Raw genomic sequence first — 26,739 nt, forward strand, 5'->3', positions numbered from 1 at the left:
CTCAGTTATGCGATATAAACTCACAATAGTGAAAAATAAAGTCAGAATTGCGAGATATAAACTCAATTCCAACTTTTTTTTTGTCTTAAAATTGTAATATCTCAGAATTGCAAGAAATAAAATCTGAATTACAAGATATAAACTCACAATTCAGACTTTTTTTCAGAATTGCATTGTATAAACTAGCATTTGTGAGAAATAAAGTCAGAATTGCGAGATGTAAACATACAATTCTGACTTTTTCCTCAAAATTGTGTTATAAGCTCAGAATTACGAGAAATAAAGTAAGAATGGCAAGATAAAAATTCTCAGTTCTAACTTTTTTTCTCAGAATTGCGTGATATAAGCTCACAATTCTGGCTTTTTCTTAGAATTGTGTGATATAAACTCACAATTGTGAGAAATAAAGTCAGAATTTCAAGATAAAAATCGCAATTCAGATTTTTCTTAAAAATTGAAGTTTGTATCTAGCAATTCTGACTTTATTTCTCAGTTGCGTGATATAAACTCACAATTGCGAAAAATAAAGTCAGAATTGCAAGAGAAAAACTTGAATTTTCAAGAAAAAAATTAGAGTTGTGATTTTTTTTATCTTGCAATTCTGACTTTATTTCTCACAATTGTGAGTTTATATCACACAATTCTAAGAAAAAGGCAGACTTTTTCTCACAAATTAGATTTTTTTTATATATCACAATTTTGACTTTTTTTCTCAGAATTGCACATTATGAACTTGCAACTGTGAGAAATAGTCATAATTCCGAGAAAAACTCTCAGTTCTGACTTTTTGTCTCTGGATACTATGATATATAAACAATTGCGAGTTATGAAGTCCAGTTTTAATCCAGTTATTTTTTTATCTCACAATTCTGACTTTATATTTCGCAATTGCGAGTTTATATCGCACAAGTCTGAGAAAAACTCAGAATAGCGAGATGTAAACTCGCAATTACGAGAAAAAAGTCAGAATTGTGAGAGAAAGTCACAATTATTATTTAATTTTTTATTCAGTGACTGAAACGGACTTCCATAGTATTCTCATTGGAAGCTGTACGTAAATTTCGGGACAGACAGAAGTGAAGTTGGAGGTAAGACAGGTGCAGTTTTTGACCGATGCCTTTCGAAATATCAGGCAGATATCAGCCAATTAATCATCCTGGCTGGTATATCAGTGTATCAGTAATGTGTGCAATATAATAATAGCACACAAACAGAGACAGTGTTTAGACATAATCTCTGTCTGATCTGTTTGGGAACGATCCAGAGTCATTTGGCTGATGCTGTCATTGTGATTTATGAAGGCAGATTGCAGTATCTGATGTGAGTGTGTGTGTGATGGAGAGGAGAGACTCGTGTGGGTGTGTATAAAACAGGAAGTTGATTTGATTACACACGCAATGAGCAGGTTCAGGCCTGGTGAATCCCCTTGTCCAATATAGAAATTCATTCCACTTTTTTTCTGGTGTTTGATTAATTTTTTATGACAAACCCAATTCAGGGAAGAGCAAATAAATACATGAGACTTGAAATATTGATTTGAGTTGAAATTCTTTTATTATGTGTGAAGGAAAATCTTGTGTCTCTTGTATAATTCATGTCTCTTGTATCTGTGCCGTGACAAAAGAGATATGAAACTAGAACGTCTATGAAGTAGTTAGGAAATTGGTTACTGTGACCAACGGTCAGATTTGCGTCATTTATATAAAAATATTTGACCACAGACTTACTCAATTGTCCATTTACAGTCAAGTCTTCTAAAGAGTTCTGTGACAAGTATGGATACTTAGTGAGGCCACACAATTAATCAAAATAAAACCAAACTCACGAGCTCAGCTTATCACAACGCAAAGGCTGTTTTTTCATAGGTAAATATACAGTATGTGCTGTGTGTTTCAGAGTGAAGCGCAGCACTGTGTTTGTTTACACATGAGCAGCTCATGATTAGTGGTCCACCAATATATCGCCTATATATATATATATATATATATATATATATATATATATATATATATATATTATATTTTCTGTTTGGCTGATTTCTTCGAGGTGCTCAGATTCTCCCTTTATGGGTCACACCATTGTTCGGTGTCGCTATTTAACATTTCTGTCTGATACAGATAGAAATGTCTATCAAATAATCAGGTAGAACTCTTATAGGCATTGCACTGTATACAGAAAATATTATAATGATTGCATTTATATTATTAGTATCAATCAATGCTCATAATCCGCCAGTGTTTTCAGCGACTTAATTCACAGTTAATGCTGCTCCGCACAAACTCCATCTCTGCATCTGTATATACAATCTAAGTTTAATGGTTTAACATATAAAAAATAATAAATTAAGACATTTAGAAATATTAGTATTGTAATTTTACAGTAGTAATAATGATAATAATAATAATTATTATCATTATTATTATATTTTCTTAAATATTTGAGTATTCCAATGGTAATGTTTCTTTTGTTTTTATTTAGTCATATTGATATTCTATTTCCTAACTATTATTATTGTTTTATATATTTTTTTTTTGTAAGAATAATATTTAAAATTAAAATAAATAATTATCCTATTATTATTAAATTATATGAAATATTAAATATTGAATTTAACAAGAATAATAAATATTTTAGTATTGACACAAAATATTGTAATTTTACTGGTGCAATGGAAAATAAATTTATTATTGATATTATTATATTTTTAATTAAATACTCTTTTTTGTTACAGTGAAATATTACAGTTGTTATAGTTTATATTTTGTCTATTTAGTACTTTTTTGTAAGAATAATAATTAAAATAATTATGCTATTATTTGCCATTTGAAAATGAATTAAATATTAAATATTGTATTTAATAGAATAAATATTGTAGTATTGACAAAGTATTGTAATTTTACAGTTGCAATGTAAAATAAAATTATAATTGATATTTTTATTAAATACTCTGTTATAGTGAAATATTATAGTTGTAGTAGTTCATATTTTGTCTTTATTTAGCACTTTTTGTAATAATAATTCAAATTAAAATAATTAAAATAAAATAATTATGCTATTGTTTGACATTAGAAAATTAAATATTAAATATTGTTATTAATTGAATAAATATTGTAGTATTGACAGTATTGTAACTTTACAGTTGCAATCTAAAACAAAAGTATTATTAATATTAATAGTATTATGTTTTTATGAAGTACTGTTTTTGTTACAGTGAAATATTACAATTGTAGTAGTTCATATTTTGTCTATTTAGTACTTTTTTTGTAGGAATAATAAAAATAAAAAGAATTAAAATAAAATAATTATGCTATTGTTTGACATTTAAAAAATAAGACCTCAATAATTGTTAGTGTTGTAATTTTACACTTTTGTTTAATTTTACAGTGAAATATTACAGTAGTAATATTTCTTATTTTATGTTTTAATTATTTATAGTAAATCATTATTATATTTTTCTTAAATACACTTTTCTATATAGTAATAATAACTATTCTTATTATTGTTAATGTTTAAATGTTTAATAATGAATTAAGACCCATAAATGCATAATCTAAAGTATAAGACAAATTGTGCAGCTTTACAAGCAAGCAGCAATCCTGGAATTTTTTTTTTTTTTTAATCCGAGATTGAGCAGTCCTCAAACATAGTGTGGGTTGTGTTTTATGGTGGATTCGTGTGGTGGCTTTGTGCTTTTATTAGAGAAGTATGAGCTCAGAGCTGATCCATGACTCATTCACCTCTCATTACCGTCCTACTCCTTATCTCCCCCTACGCTCTTTCTCTCTCTCTCTCTCTCTCTCTCTCTCTCTCTCTCTCTCTCTCTCTCTGCCCACTCATGCGGTGGATTGGGGGATTGGTTGCTGTAGGGGCGGGGTGAGCTCTGTGATAGTCTCTGCTGGGATTGGCTGGTTTGAGCAGTGTAATTCAGTGTGACTGTGGCTGGGTCCTCCCCGCCTGCCCCCCTCGCTCTCTCTTTGAGGCAGCGTTCCAGAGAGGATATCTGCTGCTCGCAGGCAGGACGGGATTAACTCAACAACTCATCTCATCTGCATATAGATGCCCAGGGAGAACCAGGCGCTTCACACACAGTCTCTCACACACTCAGGGCTTCATACACTCACTGAGGAAACTCTGTTTGGACTAATTGGACGTTCACATTGGTGCTTAATTTTGGCATCTTCAGATCTCTGGCAGAAGATGTAGAAGAGTCTGTTAGGAGATCTCGGAGTCACGCTAAGTTTCTTTAGTTTTGTGTTTTTGGTTTGGAGTCGATCCTCAAGCGTTTGAAATGCCGTCCCGTGAGTCCTACATTCTCCGTAAGGAGGAGAAGTCTCTGGTGCACAAGGCCAAGGCAGAGGGCAAAGAGCAGGGGATGGTGGCCGCTGCTCTGGGGATGAAGATGAGTCCTCAGAAACCTCCGGCCACTATCTGGCAACCTCTCAAACTCTTTGCTTATTCACAGCTCACGTCGCTGGTCCGCCGAGCCACGCTGAAGGAGAGCGAACGGGCGCCCAAGTACGAGAAAGTCCACAACTTCAAGGTAGGAACCCACAAAGGCTCACAGCCTGCTTTAATGAGATTATTTTACTAGAAGTCGTTATGTTTGCATGATGTTTTGAAATAAGGAACGTGTCAAGTTTTTGCTCATTTCTTTTGTCAGTTTTTTGTCAATTTTCCAAAAATGTTTTTGTTACCCAATTGGGTTTTGTTGTTCTTGTTTACTGCATAAAGCTCATTCCAATGAGTTTGATTTGTCCTAAAAACAAGAATGAAAACTATTTGGTTATGGGAAAAGAAAATTTGTAAGATTATTATTTGTGGTCTATAAAAAAACATTTTCAAAATTATTTAAATTCTGCCTCAGCTTTACCATGATTAATTGAAAAGGTTTTGTCATTTAACAAAAAGAAAATGATTTAAAGTTTCTTTTTGGTACTTGATTACTTGATGTGTTTTTTCGTATTCCTGATTGATACATTTGTTTCATATTTCCTGATTTTTTATGTATTTATTTATTGCATAAAGAATCTCACTTCCATCTCAATTCTACCATGATTTATTAAAATGTTTTGTCAGTTTTATGTTTTTGAGATATGTATAGTCTTGGGAGAATAAAAAGAAATACTGCACAGTTTTGTCTTTAACATAAAATAATAATAATTTAAAATGTATTTTTGGTACTTGATTGTTTCCTGTATAAATCTTGCTCAATTACTTAAAAAAGAGCTATTTGCTATACTGTTATTTGTGGTTTAATATTTTTATTTTTTATTATTTCTTTTGGTATTTTTTATTTATTTATTTATTTAGTTTGCATAAGGATCTCACTTCCATCTCAATTTTATCATGATCTATTGAAATGTCTTGTCAGTTATATTAATATTGTGTGATATTAATAGTCTTGGGAGAAAAAAAAAAGAAATACCGCACAGTTTTGTCATTAACAAGAAAATAATCATTTTAAATGTATTTTTGGTACTTGATTACTGAGTTTTTTTTTTCTTGTTTAATGTATAAATCTTGCTTAAACAAGAGCAAAACTATTTTCTAATGGCATGAGAAAAAACATTTTGATATATAATTTTTTTATTTAAATTATATATATATATATATTTATTATTATTATTATTATTATTATTATTTTTATTTTTATTTTTTGCATTATGATCTCACTTCAGTATCAGTATTACCATGATTCACTGAAATTTTGTCAGTTTTATGTTTTTGTGATATAGTCTTGTGTAAAAAAAGAAAAAAAATTCACATTAACAAAAAAAATTAATTATTTCAAGTGTATTTTTGCTAATGTTTTTTTTTTTTTTTTTTGCTAATGGTATGAGAACACATTTTTAAAATGTTAGTTTATATTTGTGGAATATATTACCAATAAATCATTTTAGTAATACTATTATTTGTGATTTATCCACTTTTTTGCATAATGATCTCCCTTCCAACTCAATTTTACTATGATTCATTGAAATGTTGACTTTGTTGTGTTGTTGTGACTCGCTTTCAGCACGACTATGTCATAGCATGTTATGCAAATTCTCTCCAAATGTGATTTAAATACGTCCCGAGGGAGTGTTGTTGCTGTGGCAGCGAGTGCAGGTTTCAGGAGACGTTGTAAGAGTTAAGAAGCTATGAGCCATGAGTCTGTTTAAGACGGGGTTATTTAGAGGCATTTTAGCCAGAGGTTCTGAAAAACAAATCGAATAAAAACATCTTCAGTTTGGATGAGAGAGGAAGGGAGCACGAGGGAGGTTGTTTGGGGCGACAGATGGAGAGATTAGGAACTGATAGAGGATTGGTAAACATAACGCCGTTTCCTCATTTGGCTTCTGTCATCAGCAGGTACTGCCGCCCCAGACCCCCAGCCCCCCTTTCAGCTTCAGTTTGTCTGTAGAGTCTAGAGACAGAGGTGCGCAAAGCCTCACAGACTGCTGACTCCACAAAGAGCTCTTTCTGCTGTTTGCTTTCTCTCATGCTTGCGCTTTTTCCCTTGTTGTCGCATGGTAATTGATGCTCAGATGCTGGATAGTGGCTGCTTTCGTCAGCAGTACAGTGAAAACGACAAAAGATTCAAGTTATTGTTGTTAGAAACCTATCAGTGTTTACATTGAGTGTCCATGCTAGATCCAAAAAACCCTGCTACATATGGGTTATATATGTATATAATATGTGACCCTGGCCACAAAACCAGTCAACAGGGTCATTTTTTTTAAAAATTGAGATTTATACATCACCTGAAAGCTGAATAAATAAGCTTTTCATTGATGTGTTTGGTAGGATAGGACAATATTTGGCCGATTTTCAACTATTTTTCAACTAATCTGGAATCTGAGGGTGTTTTCTAATATTTAAAAAAATTAAAATATTGAGAAAATCGCCTTTAAACTTGTCCAAATGACGTTCTTAGCTATGCATATAACTAATTAAAAATGAAGTTTTGATATATTTATGGTAGAAAATTTACAAAATATCTTCATGATCTTTACTTAATATCCTAATAATTTTTTTGGCATAACAGAAAATTTGATAACTTTGACCCATACAATGTATTTTTGGCTTTTGCTACAAATATACCCGTGCTACTTAAGACTGGTTTTGTGGTCCAGGGTCACATATATGTATGTAATATATAATTTTATTGTAATTTTATATTTATGTTATTTCTTATTTTTATTAAGAAATGATAATAACAAATAAATGTTATTTTAAAATAAATACTATTTTTATTAATAAAATAGGTGTTTTATATATAGTATATGTTATAAATGATTTTATTATATTTTACGTAAATAATAATAACAACCACTTAAAATGTTTTTTTTATTTATTTATAAATTGTATTAATAATTGTGAATTGTTAATAATATTTTAAAAGCTGCATATATATGTGTGGGGCAGTATATATTGTGTATATAATTTTATTATATCTTACATAAAAAAAATAATAATAACAAATTCAAATTAATGTTGTTTTTTATTTATAAATAAAAAATATTAATTAAAAAAACTGCACACAAATATGGGTGTGTATAAATGATATTTAAAATAGATAATTTATTTTATAATTAATTCATAATTTACTATTATTTATTATTTTTTTCTTAGTCCATTAGAATAATAATAATAATAAGAAGAAGAAATTACAATGATTGTTATGATTATTGTACTTTAATATTTTTCTGGTTTAACACTGTGTTATTGTGTTTTTGTCTGTTAATATGTGAAAATAAAAAAAAATACTAAAAATAATAGTATTTATTAATTTTACTAATTTATTCAATGTAAAAGATTTACAATTATTTTTTATTAAAAATAATATTTCTATTTATTTATGTCAAATAAAAAGATAAATGCTAAATTACTGCGTTAATAAATGTAAATTAAATATTCATTTGAGTTTAAAAATTGGTTCAACAATAAGTTATACAGTTTAGCCAAGTAAAGTCAAGTAAATGAGGGCCATTGTAATTTAAATGATTTCATAAATACATATTTCATAAATAAGCAAGGCTTTCTTTTGATAATCCAATAAGCATCAAGCTTTTCTTTGTCCTCTTTTCCATAAACCGTTAAAATCCCCATAGCTCTGTAAATATTCAATCATTTGAATTCCTCAGACCTCTTTTATATGTAAATAGGCCACTTCTCATGTTGATGTCAGTGTGAAGTACAGTGATTTCATCATCTACTGTAAGATGGTTCAGCTGTTAGGATAGTAAACCCTTACACTTCCAGCTACTAGACCTGATGACCTGCTGGTGTGTCCTGCAGGAGCTCAGAGAGCCAGCGGGCCCGTCCCACAGGAGCGTTTATACATATCTGATTGGATGAGCCGTTACCTGGTGGAGAGGGGAGAGCAAGAGAGCAGGGCTTTCCTCCTGATTAATGACCTCTCTCTATCTCCATCTCTCTCTCTGGCTGCTGATTAATTGTGATTGGATTAAGCAGCAGTCAGATTTGACACTGCTTGCGTCTCTAATCACACATTCATCTTTATTAGCAGGTTTAAACGGCTCAGAGGAGCAGAAGTTGATTTGTATGTTTATTGTGTTTGTGTGTTGTCCTGCAGGTGCACACCTTCAGAGGACCGCATTGGTGCGAGTACTGTGCCAACTTCATGTGGGGACTCATCGCTCAGGGAGTCAAATGTGCAGGTAAATCAACACACACCCAATGCAAAATCACCCTAGAAAACACGCTTTCCACCAAATACCATACTTATTACATAGTTATTATGTGGTTATTACATAGTTATAACTATCACTTTAACATTTATTATATTTTTTTATTTTATATTTACATACATTCATATAGACACTAGGGATGTAACAATATCAAATGTTACGATATGAAGTCCACGATACAGTATTTGTGTTATTTTAAAAAAAGACAAATTAAGAATTGGAAATAATTAAAATCTTGTATATTTTAAAGTTAAATTATTCTTTCTAATGCACTTTGAGAGTTCAAAATTAAGACCTCCAAGCCATGTTCTTAACTAAGAAAACTTTAAATGGGACTCAACCCTCTTTTTATTTGTGGTATACTGTCTCAGTCTAAATTACATTCACACTGGTGTTTTAAGAAGCCAAACAAATTAGAATAATAATAACAACAATTTTATATTATTGTTATTCCTATGACAGTAATACCCATATATTGTAAAAACAATTGCACTGCAAAATAAATTAAAATGAATATTTAATATGTATATTATTTTTGCTTTACACTACAGTTCTTTCCTAATTTCTACACCTGAAAGAGATATTTTGAATTTTGGACTGCAGTAAAGTTACCCATTTATACCACTAGCTGTCAGCAATTCATACTGAACTTTTAAGCTTTTATTTTGACGGAAATGGCAGTAGAGCTTTTATTTTGAAGGAAAACTCCAGCTTCGGTAAAAATAGGCTTACAAAAACGCATCTCACTACAAATCTAGTGAAATGCTGTAATCATCTGCCACAAAAACTACGCTTTTTGCCCAGAAGACCTATAGTTTCATATCATCCTGTGACCATGATAATGTCGAGACAATTTTGCTATCGCAATACCATAATATTGATAATTTGTTAAATCCCTAATAGACACTCAATAGGTTTGTATACCAATCTTAAACAAAGGTTGCTGGAGGTGGTTTTCTCACTGATTCAGAAGCTTTTCTACTATAATGAAGCTTTTGTGCAATGGAAGGGTTTTTCATTGAACCACGGATGCCAATAAAGCACCTTTATTTTTAAGACTGTAGGGAATGATTCAAAAAGGAAGCAATCAAGAAAACAATTTCTAAAATCAATAAAGATGCTGGCGTGAAAAAAAATCTAAAAGTGGGGGGTTCTCCATGATTGTAATGGTATATAATGATACACCCTCGTGTTTATAAATGTAATGTAATTTGTGTGCCATTAAAGCTATTAACTTCCACCCCCCGAACCCCCTCTCAAGTGTTCAATAGCTTCTCCTGATGACATTAGGACAGATTTGGGGTTTTGTAAGGGGGTGAAGTGAGGATTCCTGCATATATCTCGTGGTGTGTTTATTCACACACACAATCAGAGCTCATGTAGGTCAGTGTGTTAGCTCTGGCTGATGTGTATGTGAATGCTCATTAGCCTGTGGAGGCAGCATAGACTGGCCTACATCTGCGAGAAACAGATTGAGTGCTGAAATGAGAAAACATTATGATGATAACAGCCAGATTGTGCGATAAATTATTTAAAAAGAATACTTTCAGCCATTTAAAGTGAGATTAAAGGAAACCCGAGTATTAAGGATGTGCTCACACTTGTCATGTTTGGTTCGATTAAAACGAACTCTGGTTCGATTGCTCTGTTAGTGCAGTTCATTTGAGTAAGTGTGAATGCTGCCATCTAAACCCTGGTGTGCACCAAACAAGCAGACCAAGGCCCATCTTTTTAGCTTCCAAACGCACTCTGGTGCGGTTCAAATGAAATATGAACGCAACACAGACCAAGTACTTGTAAACGAACCAAAAATGGGAAGTAATGACAAGATGCGATGCTATGCGACATTTCATGAAGGGAACAAGCAGTGTATCCAAAACAAAATGAGCAGAGGACAAACGTAGAGCAACGAGGAGGTATGTGGCATTTATGAGCTCTTTGAAAGTTTGCAAGTGGTAAAAATAAAAGCATACACGTAACAATCAACACGCTTAGTCTAGCAGACGGCATTAGGTGTATTCGACTTGAAGTGGCTTTAAGTCAAATGTACCTTTTCCTTTTTTTGGAGTGTTGGGTGAGTTCCCTCAAGAAATATATGTCATTCAACTCGACCAATTAGGTTGTGAACGTTTCACTATGCCTTTAGGTTTGGTGTCTTTAGGTTCGCTGTCAAAAATGCCAGTGTGAATGCTTAGCGGACCAGGACCAAATGTATAATTTTCCTTTTTGGTCCGGATTAAATGAACCAAACGAACTGAACTACAAGTGTGAACACATCCTAAGACTTGTATGGCTTAATATAACGTAAATGATGCCTCTTACTGAAACATGTAGTAGAAAACCCGTGATATATTTACTATATTTAAAAAATTCCACATTATTATATACACATTTTGGACTATAGAGACGCATCATAATCTGAAAACCACGCCCACCGGAGGGTAAAACAATCCAATTCTCTCCATTGACTTTGTACTGCAGGAAGTTGCCTCCTTGTCATTTTTGACTTATAACAAAAAACAGAACAATGTCTAAAAGCTACTATGTGACAAGATGTACAGTAAACAAGCTAAAAAACACAGAACTATATGTTTTTATAAACTGTTGACCTAAAAGACAAGCGTTTAAGGACACAAAATCAGAGCGCAACGTGTCATGTTACTCTGAGAACTATGTCCGCTGGAGAGAAATTTAACGGCGACAGTAAACATTCACTATTTAACCATGTCAAAGGATTATTTCACCACCTTAAAAGGAGGAGATATATTGAGAAACTACATTTTATTGGTATATGTCAGTGCTCCTTTTCCTTACCTTCCTTTTGTTTAAGAAATTATCCAACTGAATGGCCCAACGTGAAATACCCTGACATCTACAACTATTTGTGTCCTTAAACACTCGTTTTTTGGGTCAACAGCTTATAAAAAAGTAGTTAAGTGTTTCTTAGCTTGTTTACTGTACACCTTGTCTCATAGCAGCTTTTAGACATTGTTCTATTTTTTGTTATAAGTCAGAAATTACAAGGAGTCAGCGTCCCGCAATACAAAGTCAATGTAGAACCTTGGATTGGCCTAAATGCACTCTGTCTCTATAGGGGCATCATTATTTTGATTATGTAAAACGGTTGCACACGTTGAGCTACTGGCACTGTTACTATTTGATTACAATGATACTGATACGATGACCACAGATACTGAAATAGCTTACAGGTGGCTATGGATATAAGCGTAGGCTTAAAGCAAATGCTTAAACCAAATACCCTACCATTGATTTTCTAAACGGCCACGGATATCGAATGAAATCCACACTGAGAATCTCCTTTAGTGGCTCCGGCATTGTGTGGCATGTTTACATCCTTCCAGGAAGGCATCTAGCGTTTCTTGTCTCTGCCATTTGTAAGCTTTTTCAGTAGCTGTGGTCTACTAAAAGCCCTAAAGGCATCAGGGCTGAAGTGGAAAGAACAAAGACGCAGGTCTTTAGGAAGTTTTATTCCTCCACATGTATCTTCTCATTCTTTTCTCCTCTTCTAGTGAAGGCTTGCATCGCTTCTCTTGTTGCCCTTCGACTAAAAGATTACAACCAAAAGCCGCACAATGTGTCATCGTATTTGTTTTTCAAGTTGCTTATTCAGAGTTGTATTGCGATTAAAAAATAGCAATAGATAGTGCCAGTAGCTCACCGAGTGCAACCATTTTACGTAATCGAAATAATGCCGCCCCCCATAGTCCAAAATATGTTTTAAACAATGTGAATTTTGAACATAACATATATCTTTCATAGGTTTTCTACTTAGTATTTCAGTAAGAGACATTTATTAATATTATATAAAGCCATACAAGTCTTAATACCAAGGTTCCCTTTAAACCATTTTATTTTATTCATGTGTGTTTTTTCATGAAAATGATTAGTTCTTTAATTTATCATGTTTTAATTCATCTTTGATCATTTTGTTGCTACTATAGATTAGTCCTTGTTTTCATCATCATATAAATCATATAAAGATGGATAAAGTCCATCTTTTTTGTGCAAAACAGGATTTTTAAAATACATATTAGGACTTCTAATCTCAGTTTAATTCACAGTTTCTTTCTTTGAGGGATGGTTGGTTGTTTGTGTTTTAATGATTTATTTATAGGATAATATGAGAGACACATATGTTTTCATGAACTGGCGTCATGAATAATGCATGAAACTATTTTGAAAGCAGCTTGTGTTGAAAATCCCTTATTCTGAGAGGCTTTTTACGCTACTTGTATCCACCTCCTTTTCTCACCTCTACCCATCTCTCTCTCTCTCTCTTTCTCTTTCTCATTCTGTGATGCCACCAGAATCTAGGGCAGTGAAATCTCATTTGATGTAGAGATTTGCATTCAACGTTGTGATCTGACATGCTTTCTTCTTTCTTTTGCGTTTTGTCTGTGAGAGCGAGACTCCGAGCTATTATTTTGGGTGTGTGCCAGTGTGCCAGCCCCAGTGCCCGGGCATGTTGTGCCACATTGCCTCATGAGAGGATAAAGTGCTCCCCCCTTCTCCCTCGGCCCAGTCCATCATGGCAGAGACTGAAAACAAAGCTGGCATGTCTTTATAATGAGAAGAGGGGCTGAGAGCTCGCAACCAGCTCCACTTTACACACACACACACAGACACGCATTAAAATTCAGGGCTCGTCGCAGCACTGGGTCACACAGCGAGTGTGAAAGGGAATTTCAGGATACAGGAACAGCTCAAAACATTCTCACAATGGAAGACGACGTCTGAATTTAGCTCAAGATAATTGCCTTTTTAATGCTTTTGGGTTACACTTTAACTGAAGCCTGTATTTGTAATGCATTATAGATACTCTTAATTAATTATAGCGTATTCATAATGCTTTACTGTTTGTAGTGCATTATTATTATTTAACTGTGGTTACATTGCTACTGGCCTATGCATGATAAAACCAGTAAATGTCTTACGATCTATTTTTTAACTTTTTTTTTTTAAGCAATATATTTGACTCTGGACCATTGAATTATTGAAATGGAATATGCAGAGGCTGTATTGTGATTCTGGATGTGCATTAATTTTCAAAAAATTCAATGGAATGCAGTTACTTACAGCCGATTATTATGTCTTCTCAGGAAACGTGAATGCATTTAACAGGGTTATTATCCTTAAATAAAACTAAAACCATAGAAAACCAATTTTATTTGTTAAATTCAAAATGTATCAAATAAATTATTTATAAAATAAAATAAGCTTGAACTTAAAAAAATAATAAAATAAAATATTATTTTACTTCAGCTGGCTGCCAAGGCAACATTTCTCATTTGCATTTAGTTTTAATTATAAGTAATAAAAAACCTAAAACTAAATAAACGAAATCTATAAAAACATGCAAGACTATATAGGTAAAATACAAGCGAATAAAAATGACAAACACAAAAAAATTAATAAAATTTCAACAAAATTAAAAATAAAATAGACACTACCAGTCAAAAGTTTTTGAACAGTAAGATTTTTTATGTTTTTAAAGAAGTCCTTTCTGCTTACCAAGCTTGCATTTATTTGATCCAAAGTACAGCAAAAACTGTGAAATTTTGAAATATTTTTACTATTTAAAATAACTGCTTTCTGTTTTAATATATTTTACAATGTAATTTATTCCTGTGATTTCAAAGCTGAATTTTTAGCATCATTACTCTAGAGAGACGATCTTTCAGAAATAATTATATTATTCTGATTTTCTGCTCAAAAAACAGTAATTTATTAAAAAATATTATTATTAATATTATTATTATCATCATGTTGAAAACAGTTGAGTATTTTTTTTAGGTTTCTTGATGAATAAAAAAGTTCAGAAGAACAGCATTTATCTGAAATAGAAATATTTTGTTACAATATAAATGCCTTTTTCATTGTTTTTGATCAATTTAAAGCATCCTTGCTAAATAAAATATTATTTCTTTCCCAAAAAGCTTTTTATTTCAGACAAATGCTGATCTTATGATCTTTCTATTCATCAAAGAATCCTAAAAAAAAACAGAACTTAACTGTTTTATGATCACAGAAATAAATTACATTTTAAAATATATTCAAATAGAAAGCAGATATTTTAAATAGAAAAAATATTTTACAATATTACTGCTTTTGCTGTTCTTTGGATTAAATAAATGCAGACTTGGACAGCTAAAGAGGCTTCTTTAAAAAAACATTAAAAATCTTACTGTTCAAAAGCTTTTGACTGGCAGTGTAGTTCTAAATATTAGCTAAAACTCTTATAGTATATCAATAATACTGAAATAAGACTGTCATTTAATATTTTTATAAAACATTTTATATACTGGCTTCAAATGAAACCCATTTCTAATCTAATTTTAAATTAGAAAATTGATTGGCTATTTTAGCTGGCTTAAAGACTTAACCTACATGCATACATGCTGTTATTCTCAAGCAGTTTGTTGTATGTATGCATGTCCCGATATATATGTGTTCCACATGTGGGCCAGGGGTCACCTCTACGCCACTTTGCTGAACAAGGGCTCGGCAGACCTGAGCTAACAGATTGAATGCATTAGAGATGTGCCCTCTATTAGCGCCTGTCTCCTCCGCTTATCATAAACCTCGCTCTTCTTTTTCAAAAATAATTACAGTTCTGCATGGCTGAAGTCTCAGGACGACAGAGGCGCTCAAGGGGCCTTTTTTTTAATCACATGCCGCCGAATCCTTACAATAAGTGTCAGCGAATAATTCAGTATTTGCATTCAATGGTTTAGATTAGAAGTAATTCTAATTTCAGGAGTCAAAGGAAAAAAAAAATCTATTGCCTCTTATTGTCTTGAGGCGAAAAAAGGAAATCAGCCGCCAGCTACAGATTAAAATTTGGGGTCAAAGATGTAACACTCTTTTTTTTTTTTTTTTTTTTTTTTTTTTTTATATACCTCAACTTAAGCTCTTTGAATAAATAAATAAATTAATACATATATATTATTGTATAACATTCTAGAAAATATTCTCAATTTGAATTTTATATTACATAAAATGTATGAAAACAGAATATGAATTTTGCTTTTCATCATCCTTAATTGTAGTTTATTTTCAGTAGACGGTCATAGGCTGATGAAGTGATTCCGAATGACAGTCTTGTGGGTTTAAATCTGGCAGGCAGTCAGAGAGGAGAGCAAAGCAGAGCAGAGCGTTTGGCCCATTTATTGCAGGAAATGAGGTCTGGTGAAGCCCGCAGGACTGACAATCACTGCCCACTCCACCATTATGCTTGAGTACAGATCTGAAGAGCAGTAGAGCTCCATATCTCTCTCTCTCTCTGTCTCTCTCTCTCGTTCCTTCAGGTCACATTGTATTTAGTGTGGCTCACTGAGTGTCCCACACATCTGCCCTGAGCTTGCAGTCTTTTATTCATCTGCTGCTTGTCTGTTTTTCTGGGTTCTTGGTATACTTTTTTTTCTTTCTGTTTTCTGTGTCTGGTACCTGCTTTGAAGCAGCTGGCCCATTTAGTAGGCCACATTATATATTAATCAGCTGATTTGCCTACATTTGCATATGCCGTGTGTGTGTGTGTCTGGCCTGGTTGCTTGGTGCAGTTGGGGGTTGGTTAGTTTTTGCTATTTAAAAGAACTAATTTAAAGAGATTTAATTTTTGTTTTGTATTTTTTGTTTTATTTTACACTATTTTGTTTTCTTTTATTTTGCGATATTGTATTTTTATTTTATTTAGTTTGTTTTTGGTTTGTTTTGTATTTTTGTTGTTGTTGTTGTTTCGGTTTGGTTTTATTAATAATATTTTATTTGATTTGGTTTTGTGTTCTGTTTTGTATTTTGTATTGTTATGTTTTATTTTGTTTTGTTTTGTTTTGTTTTTATTTTGTATTTTATTTAGTTTGAGTTTGCTTTGGTTTGTTTTTGTTCTGTTTTGTTTTTATTTTATTTTGTTTTGTTTCATTTTTATTTTGTATTTTTTGTTTTATTTTACTTAATTTAGTTTTCTTTTATTTTGTAATATTTTATTTTTATTTTAGTTTGTTTTGAATTTTTTTTTTTGTTTTTATTTTAGTTTATTTTTTGTTTTTTGTTGTTTTTTTGTATTTTTTTGTTTTATTTTATTTTTATTTTGTTTTGTTTCATTAAAATTTTTTGTATTCTATTCTATTTTGTTTTGTTTTGTTTTATATATTTTTTTTATTTTAGTTTGTTTTTGGTTTGTTTAGCATTTTTATTTTGTAATTTGTTTTATTTTATTTTTATTTCATTCTTATTTTAGTTTAGTTTGTTTTGTTTTGTTTCATTTTTATTTTTTGTATTTTATTTTATTTTGTATTATTTTTATTTTGTTTTTATTTTGTTTTTATTTGAATTGTTATTTTTTTATTTTGTGATGTTTGTTTTATTTTGATGTTTTCTGTTTTATACCGTATGTTATTTTGTTTTTATTTTTTGTTGTATTGTGTTTTGTTTTTATTTTATTTTATTTTGTGTTTTATTTTTGTTCTTGTTTTATTTTGTTTTTATATTATTTTGTTTTGTTTTGTTTTATTTTGTTTTGTGTTTTTTGTTTTGTTTTTATTTTGTATTTTATTATATTATGTTCATTTTATTTTTTATTAAGTTTTTGTTTTGTTTTGTTTTTTGTCTTGTTTGCCATTTAAAGCTATTAATGTCTGGGGCGAGACCAGTCTGTTTGTCCCACAAATGGAGACTGGGAATTTTTATTTTAATTTATTTTATTTTATTTTATTTATTATTTTAGAAATTCAGGCTCATTCTTTAAATGGGTGGAAACTTATTTTCATTTTTATAAATTTATTCTTATACAGCTCTTATGTAAATTTTGCATTCTTGCGTAAAATATTCATACAATTATGTTTGCATAAATTGTGACATTTTATGCAAATTGTAACAATTTAAATATTCTGCCTGTGTTTGATGGATTCAGCCTTTTAGTTTTGTATTTACTTATTTTTACAGAAAAACAACTATGTTACATTTTTTAAAAAAAAAAATGTATATTTGGTGAAGTGTTTTATAACTAAAGGGATAGTTCCCCAAAAATTACAATTCTGTGATCATTTTCTCACTTTCAAGTCGTTTCAAACCTGTATAACTTACTTACTTCTGCAGAGCAAAGTGTTATTTTGAAGAATGTTGGTAACCAAACAGTCAATGGTCGCCCAAATTCTTCAAAATATTTTCATTTATGTTTCACAGAAGGCAGAAAGTCATACAGGCTTGAAACGACACGATGACACAATTTTTATTTTTTAGCTATTGTTTATTTCATTTTTTCACAGGTTCCCAGAGATTTATTTTTGAGGGTTATGAGGCTATTAGGTGCCTGAAATTGCTCATGCATATTTTATAAGGCACCATTTATATTCCTGGCATGTTCTGTCATCGCCAAGGTGACACTATTGAAATCCCCATCAGCCAATCAGAGGGGCTGTCATCACTGATCAGAGGTCAAGAGAGGTCACTGATTAAGCAGACTGAAAGCTCAGCATGCTGGGGACTCTAATTTAACTAAAGCACATCTACCTCAGGATCGATGATATCCGTGTCGAGACTGCTGCCCTGTACACACAACATACTTATTCAGTGATTTCAGCGTATGACTGAACACAGTGACTGATTACTGATTGATTTAGTCATTGTTTTGACAGGAATGATGAAATAACTGATAGAACAGGGTTGTTTGGTCAGCTGAAGTGTATTTGATTTTTGTGTGTGTGTTTTTTCACAGATTGTGGGTTAAATGTCCATAAGCAGTGCTCGAAGATGGTGCCCAACGACTGCAAACCGGACCTGAAGCACGTGAAGAAGGTTTACAGCTGTGATCTGACCACACTCGTCAAGGCTCATAATGCCAAACGACCCATGGTGGTTGACATGTGCATACGAGAGATCGAATCACGAGGTGAGGAAGTCGCTCACTTTAAGTTAAACTAAACAGTAATGAAGGGATATAACTGATAGCCTGTGTTATGGCCAGTGGCTGGTATTATATTATAAAGGTTTTATGTTGTGTAAATGTTTTTGTTTGATTGGTTTTGGTTTTGTTGTTGTGTTTTTTTGTTTGTACTGATACTGATAGTCAATGTTGTGGCCAGCGTTTCTTTTTTATTGTTTTGTTGTTGTTTTCAGCCTTTTTTATTTTTATTTATTATGATGTATTTTTGTTTTGTTTTGTGTGTGCTTTTGTTTATTGTTTCATGTTTTTTGTTTTCACCACAAGATCAATGGTGCTTTTCAATAAAAAAAATTGCTTGCTAATGCTAATTATGTTTGACCCATTTGATATTTTATTAGGGCCCGAGCCCAAAAGGGCGAAGGCCCTATTGTTCTTCTAAGGGTTATTATTTTTTTTTTTTTTTTTTTTTTTCTTTTTTTCAACCTTCCGGGCACTTTTGGGGGCCTTAACATACTCAAAAACTCTTGAAAATTTGCACACACGTCGGAATCTGCGGCCATCAGGACGCCACAGAGGCTGGGACCCGGGCGTGGTTCAGGGCCTCTACAGCGCCCCCTGGAACACAGTTTGAAAACTTGATGTACTGCGCACACATACTTGCATGTATTGATATGAAACTCGGTACACATATAGATCTCACTGAGCCAAACAACTTTTGTACTCTATGTCATAGGCTCCACCTGACAGGAAGTGAGATATTTAGGGCTGTTTAAAAAGCGCATGCTCTGGAATTTAACGTACTCCTCCCAGGAATTCCATGGGATTGTCACCAAACTCGGTCAGCATGATCTCAAGACATTGGGGACGCTAAATTGCGAGGAGATTTTTGATATCTCGAACGGTTTGGCCGTGGCAAGGCGACAAAGTTATGGCGAGAAATGAGAAACAGGAAGTGTCTAATAACTGTTGCACACATTGCCTGATTCTGATGAAACTTCACCAGTTTGTTCGTTGTATGATGCCGATTCCATAAATGTGACTATTATGAGTCAAAGTTATAGCGCCACCAACTGGCAGCAGGAAGTGTGTCATTTTCAAAATGCTTTGATATCAGCCTCTTAATTTTACTCGATTTTCTTTAAACTTCATCAAAATCATGTCAAAACACGGCCGATAAGAATATGTAAAGGGGTCGATGATAAATCGAATGCTGTTGCCATGGCAACATGTCAAACTTTAAAATTAGATTCCTGTCTTTTCGAGGCAGATAACATGCTTAGAATTTCATGAAACTCAACACACACATCAATATTTATGATAGTTAGACACTGGCAAAAGGTCATAAATGGGCGTGGAGCAGGCACTCTATAGCGCCATCTTTTGACAAAAGTTGGGGGGTTAGTTTTTCCTACAGTCACTAAACTCTGTACATATATTAATCTCATCAATTTGGACAACTTTCTAAATCAAACTCATTAGCTGAGACCAACAGGAAGCCGGCTATTTTGATTTGAATGTGGATTTTTGGAAAAATCAGGCTGTAAACAAATGCACACTACTTCTAAGAACAACCAGCTGTTCACACCAAACTTTTTTAACATGAAGAGAATATTCTGAAGATGTTAAATTGCGAGCGGATTTTGGATATCTTGAACGGTGTGGACGTGGTGATTTTTTAAAGATATAGTAAAAAATATTTTTATATCTTTAAAGTGCAGCATCCAAACTCTTTAAAACTTTTTTCACACAGAGATCTAATCATTCTGAGCAAGTGCTGGAAATAAAAAATGTATACAAGCTTCTATGAATTAAAGAAAATTTAAAAAAGAACTCAGAAACCTGCTGTCACTCTGGTGAATGTCTCTACAGTATGTGTGTGCGTTCAGTCAGGCACAGAGAAGCTCATTATTGCAGGGGGGAGGGGTGAGAGGCAGAGAGGGTGACAGAGTAGAGAGCCATCCTACAGACCATCTTTGAACAAAATGCACATACTGTATGTAGTGTAATTACATAAATATGTCTGATCTTTGAGAGTCTGATATTTTGAGAAAATATAAAGGGTCACTAAGTCTTTCATTGTTCATTTTTTGCAGTTGTTGTTTTTTATTTATTTTTTACTTAACTGTACCATGAACTTGTCCTATTCAGTCACATAGCAAAAGATTTTAAAAAATACAACTTTTTAGCATGATCAATTTATCTTCATTGATAGACAATATTTACATAGTGTTATTTATTGAATATAAAATCATAATAATAAAAAATTAAGACAAACTTTGACAACAAAACAAACTTTACTGTTATCTCTTCAAAACATCTGAAAACCATAATTTTAAGATCAGTTATAAATATATATATCACCCCGTTAAAATACTCAACTTGATTTTTAAAGATATTTTGAAAGAATGAAGAGTTTATAGAGCACTTTATTGTGTATTGCTGTACACCCACATGAACTGTGTTCATGTTCATGCTAATTCACAGTACATAAACTATATATGAATACTTTTTTTTAGCTTAATATTAATTAACATTAATAAATGCTATTTATTTATTGGTCATGTTAACTAATATAGTTAATGCTAACAAATAAAACTGAATGGCAACATTTTATATTTTGTGTGTATGTGTCTGTGTGTTGATTTTAAAGTCTAACCCTTTCAATTCTGTAAACTTTAAATCCAAACTAGCAGAGGGTTACTTTGAATGCATGTGCCAAGTGGGCACCGTCTTCATTATTGATTCTTAGTAATGTAGCGCTTAAGAGTGATGTCTTATAACAGGAGTCACCAGCAAAGCAATATCCACACAAAAATTGTACAGATAGGTAACGATGACATTTCAGCAGAAGTGGTGGACGTAAAGCAAGCAATAATAACATTTTGTTATCATGAATCTTGTTCTTACTTGTTAGCAGCAGGATATATCATATCTTTCACTAACTCAAACATACCAAGGTCAATCTGCACCAAACTTCATATGTTTGATAATAGTGCTGGCCTGAACACATCTACATGCCAATAATTAGTTACAAGCATAGCGCCACCATCTGGCAGCGGCAAGTTTGGCACATTTAAATGACTAATGACTTTTTTCTATATTTACTGTATTAAAAGCATACTGCCCACCGTTTGCTGATTTCCTGAAGCCACCGGTCGGCGGTGAGCCCAGGTGCGAGGGCCCGTTCATCGCTGCTCGCAGCTTTAATTTTATTTATTTTTGTTGGCTTTTTTCCTGTTTTTGTCTGACCCATTTATTTATTTATTCGTTCTGTCCAAACAATTTTATTTTATTATATAGTTTATTATTTTTTATGTATTTATTTAGGTTTTTGTTTTTTGTCCAAACCATTTTATTTTATTTTGTTTAATTATTTATTTATTATTGTTTGTTTGTTTCTGACCGATTTATTTTATTTATTTATTTTTTGTCTGACCCATTTATTTTATTTTAGTTTAGTATTTGTCCGACCCATTTATTTTGTTTTATTTTATTTATTTATAATTTTTTAGTTTTGTTTTTGTTTTTGTCTGACTCTTTTATTTTATTTAGTGTTTTTGTCCGACCCATTTGTTTTATTTTTATTTTTATTTTATTTATTTTTTTCTGACCCATTTGTTTGTTTTTTGTCCGACCCATTCTTTTTTTTTTTTTTTTTGATTTTGTCTGTTTTGTTTTTTATTTTGTCTGACCCTTCTTTATTTTATTTTTTGTTTGTTTTGTTTTGTTTTGTTTTTGATTTTGTCTGACCCATTTGTTTTATTTATTTATTTTTTGTCTAACACTTTCATTTTATTTTATTTTTTTTTTTTTTGTGCTTCTGTAATACTAAGGAATCTTTTAGTTCAACAGGCAATATGTTCAGAGCTTTTGACAATGCTGCACATTATTACCTTCTTACACTGAAGATAGTGCAAAGCATAATGTGTGCTGTATAACTCATTCTTGAACTGTCTTGTCTCTCAGGTTTGAAATCAGAGGGTATCTATCGAATCTCTGGATTCAGTGACTTAATTGAAGATGTGAAGTTAGCGTTTGACAGAGGTGAGTAGCATTTTGTTTAATTTGTGTACAGTACTGATCCGTCACAACCCCCACATTCCTACACACACACATACACACGCCTACACGCGTATCCATGTGTGTAATCCCGACGAATCGCATACACATGCTCACCGCTGCTTTTTTAGGTCACTCTTTGTCTTGCGTATAGAGCTGTGGGTTTATGTAATGTAAAATTGTCTGAGCTGCTTAAATGTTAAAGTGGCACATTTGTAGGAGGATTTTCGCCCATCTGCTGGTATTCAGATGCATTGCTCTTTCATAATGACTCTCAGATGACATGAAGACAGTATCAGAGAAAGTGAGAGAGGATATGAACAAGCTAGAGAGAAAGAAATTGTTATATCTACAGGTTTCTATTGTAAATATACACTACCAATTCACTTCAAACGTTTCTAAGTAATACTGTTATAACACTAAAATAGTGGCACCCTGGCAGCATCACAATGCACAAGTATTCTCACAAGCTCAGAATAAGATAAAGTTATAGCTTAAGATAAAGCTAAATGTCTCCATGCTCAGTCCCTGGAGCCAAACAAGTGCACTGTCTGTGTGGATAAGTGCAGTTCATTGCATTGCTTCCAGTAGCAGAGGACTGACTCTCCCTGGAGCTGATGGTAAAATGTGACTTTGATTTGAGTGTTTGTGTGTGTATGTTTTCAGATGGAGAGAAAGCAGACATCTCCGTGAACGTCTATGAAGACATCAATGTCATCACAGGTGCTCTTAAACTCTACTTCAGGGACCTGCCGATCCCCGTCATCACGTATGACGCATATCCACGCTTCATCGAGGCTGCCAGTGAGTCACACTCTCCACATTTCTCTATTAGCAAATGCAAGCTACACTCAATTTCAGCTCTATCCTCTATATTTTTATTCAAGAAAAAAGCTGAATATATCAAAAGTAAAAGATTTTTGCAATTTTGTGCACACAGCATAAATCCTCCAGCTGTGAGATGTTATTTTTTGCCTGTACAGGCCTTTGTTTCAAGCTAGTGAGAAACTATGATGACTGCTTGTTTCGATAAACATCCAAGGCAGCGACATAATGCTATGTTTTGAAACAGCGCCTACGGAACTGTTTGACAATCATACTCCAGATGTGTTGAGACAGATGAGAGATTTTGATGTGTTTGTTTGTTTGTTTCAGAGCTGACAGACCCAGATGAGCGTTTGGAGGCACTACATGAAGCTCTGAAGCAAATGCCGCCCGCTCACTGCGAAACACTGCGATATCTCATGGCACATTTAAAGAGGTGAGAAACATATGGATATCAGACCTCCTGTAATAAAATCAAAAGGAAATCTGTCATTTTTTCAGTCGTCTGTATGCATTTATTTTCTCCATGGAATGCAACCATTTTTTAACAAATAAATAAGTAAATAAATAAATAATAATGTCAAAAAATATAAATATAATGTTTAATTTTATGGTATAAAACCAACAGAAATGTATGGTTATTAAAAAAAAAACTGATGAACTGCCAGAACTTAACTGTAAAAATTAGGGTAGCAACATTTTGCAAGTCTAAACCAAATATATTGTAAAAACTACATATTTATTTAAGTAATCTAATGTTAATATTTCATCTGAAGTATTAAAAAATACCTGTATAATACACTGATAACCACTGTAGTTATAATAATAATAATGAACAAATAATAAAATAGAGACATGAATTCATTTCATAACAAGTAGCTTTTTTTAGGTAAACATTAATATATAGAGGTTCAATTGCATAAATACAAAACAGCATCATGGTAACACATGACACTAAAATAATCCAAAAAAGTATATTTAACATTTTAACAAGATGCAACATAAAACCCCAATGTACATGACTGATAACAAAAACTAACAAGCAATAATATTTAAATGAAATGCCTTTAGATGTAGTGTCACACAGGGAATTTTTTTTCTGTTCTTCACTGTACATTTCAAAATGACTGTTTATTTTACTTTTTAAATCTGTACATTTAACAGTATATTACTGTAAAATTATATGAAATATCCCATTAGATCTATTACAGTTTTTATTTGTAAAATATTCACAAACATCTTGTTGAAGTTGTTGAGTTCTCCTCTTGTCAATCTCTCCTGGCTGGCTCGCCAAATTTTTAGATTTTGCTGCATTTGGCTGAGCAGAGCTTTGGGTGGCTCCCCAATTTATTCGATTTATCTAATACAGTAGTTTCCAACAACGTTCCTGAAGGCCTCCCAACACTGCACATTTTGCATCTCCTTTGTCTGACACACCCATTTCAGGTCTTGGAGTCTCTACTAATGCGCTGATGATCTGAATCAGGAGACATAGAAAAAATGCGGTGTTGGGTGGCCTCCGGGAACATGGTTGGGAACCACTGCTCTAATACATAAAATAAGTAAGCCTGACCAGAATGACTGTTCTTTTTACTTTTTAAAATCTGTACATTTAACAGTATATTGCAGTAAAGTTACGTGAAATATTCCATTAGATCTAATACAGTTTTTATTTGTAAAATATTCACAAACATCTTGTTGGAGTTGGTGAGTTCTCCTCTTGTCAGTCTCTCCTGGCTGGCTCGCCAAATTTTTAGATTTGGTGTATTTGGCTGAGCAGAGGTTTGGGTGGCTCGCCAATTTATTAGATTTCTCTAATAAATAAAATAAGTAAGTCTGAGAATATTAACCCTTTTTGAGTCCTGGCTTCTCCCAGAGTTCTGTCTGTGAGACACAACTTTATACCTCAAGACAAAAGAACTAACACTAGATGCTGTTAGGACCTCCTGCTGGAGATCTTGCAATCTACAATACATTCCTGAGAAATGCTGTTCCTTTGTTATTCTAACTGTATATTTGGTTCACACCTTTACATACAGTGTGCTACTGAGGCACAGTCACAATGTAAATGCATCTGACTAAAGATACATAATCTTTTATTTTACAAACATGATGATAACCAATGAATTGGTTTTTAGTCTTGCACCATCAAAAGTACTAAAGTTTAAAAAAAAGTTTAAAGTTAATTTTTATTAACACACGTCTACGTGTATGTGTGTGCAGGGTAACTCAAAATGAGAAGGATAACCTGATGAATGCTGAGAATCTCGGGATCGTATTTGGCCCAACTTTGATGCGGGCGCCCGATCTGGACGCCATGACAGCTCTGAACGACATCCGCTACCAGAGGCAGGTGGTGGAGTTACTCATCAAGAATGAAGACATTCTCTTCTAGCATCACTGTCATCTCACGCTGATGTGAATGAACCCCGATACTGTTTACCGCAGCTCTGAGCTGTGCTCTTCTACTTTGACTCAGTCTGGACTTGAATATGAAGGACTCTTGTATTATAGTACATTTTTTGGACCAGTGCTTACTAACACTTTTCCCTGTCTGATGGGTTCTGTTCCTGTATCTTGCATGTCTTCCTCCCCATTTTTGTCGGGGGTCGCTGAGGGGTTTGAAGTACTTCAGCATTATTATGGGATGGTATCGCTCGTGTTTCTGTTCCAAACGGGCGTTTTTGTTTTGTTTTTGTAAAACATTGTGAATTTGATATTGTCAGTTTTGGAGACACTTTATCTGAAGAGCCGTAAATAAAGATGGTAACATTATGCTGGCATAATCATCTCTTCATCTGATATATAAACTCTTGTTTAGACAATCTTTAGTCATTATTCATACTGCTCATTTAGCCCAAATATGCGAGGTTTGTTATTCATTTATGTATATGGTATGAATGTTTATCTTTGACATATTTATGGCTCAGCAGGTAAAGTGTCACCGGGGATTTTTCAAAATCTGTGATTTGTTTTTATTTTCGGTTGTTTTTTATTCCTTCCGTCAGGTTGATCTGACTCTGTTCTGCCTTCACATGCCTAAATAATAACTTCTGCTGTAGACAGGAAGATTATTTACAGTCCATGTACATTTCAGGATCCTTGATCTTAGACTCGGCTTTAGAAAACAATTTTTACGCTCACATGACTGCTTGATGTTTTTTGGTTGTGTTTTTGTATTTGATTTCAGCATGAATACGTTAATTTATTAAAATTTACTTTTAGTACAGTGTTCTGGGTCAGTTCATTCAAAAGAAATGT

The 26,739-nt window shown here is 32.7% G+C and overlaps 1 protein-coding gene across 1 annotated transcript in view; it reads left to right on the forward strand.

Moving 5' to 3' along the window:
- chn1 (chimerin 1) overlaps positions 1–26,708 on the forward strand; it is an 82,883-nt gene extending 56,175 nt beyond the window's left edge. Inside the window, exons 7-13 of the mRNA XM_073845621.1 lie at positions 4,463–4,540; positions 8,579–8,663; positions 18,427–18,600; positions 22,561–22,638; positions 23,320–23,457; positions 23,809–23,914; positions 25,702–26,708. Coding sequence (XP_073701722.1) covers positions 4,463–4,540; positions 8,579–8,663; positions 18,427–18,600; positions 22,561–22,638; positions 23,320–23,457; positions 23,809–23,914; positions 25,702–25,873 — 831 coding nt within the window. The 3' untranslated portion in view covers positions 25,874–26,708. The remainder of the gene's footprint in view (positions 1–4,462; positions 4,541–8,578; positions 8,664–18,426; positions 18,601–22,560; positions 22,639–23,319; positions 23,458–23,808; positions 23,915–25,701) is intronic.
- Positions 26,709–26,739: the final 31 nt, after the last annotated feature.

The sequence above is a fragment of the Garra rufa genome, chromosome 8 (assembly GCF_049309525.1).
Source record: "Garra rufa chromosome 8, GarRuf1.0, whole genome shotgun sequence".
Lineage (NCBI taxonomy): Eukaryota > Metazoa > Chordata > Actinopteri > Cypriniformes > Cyprinidae > Garra > Garra rufa.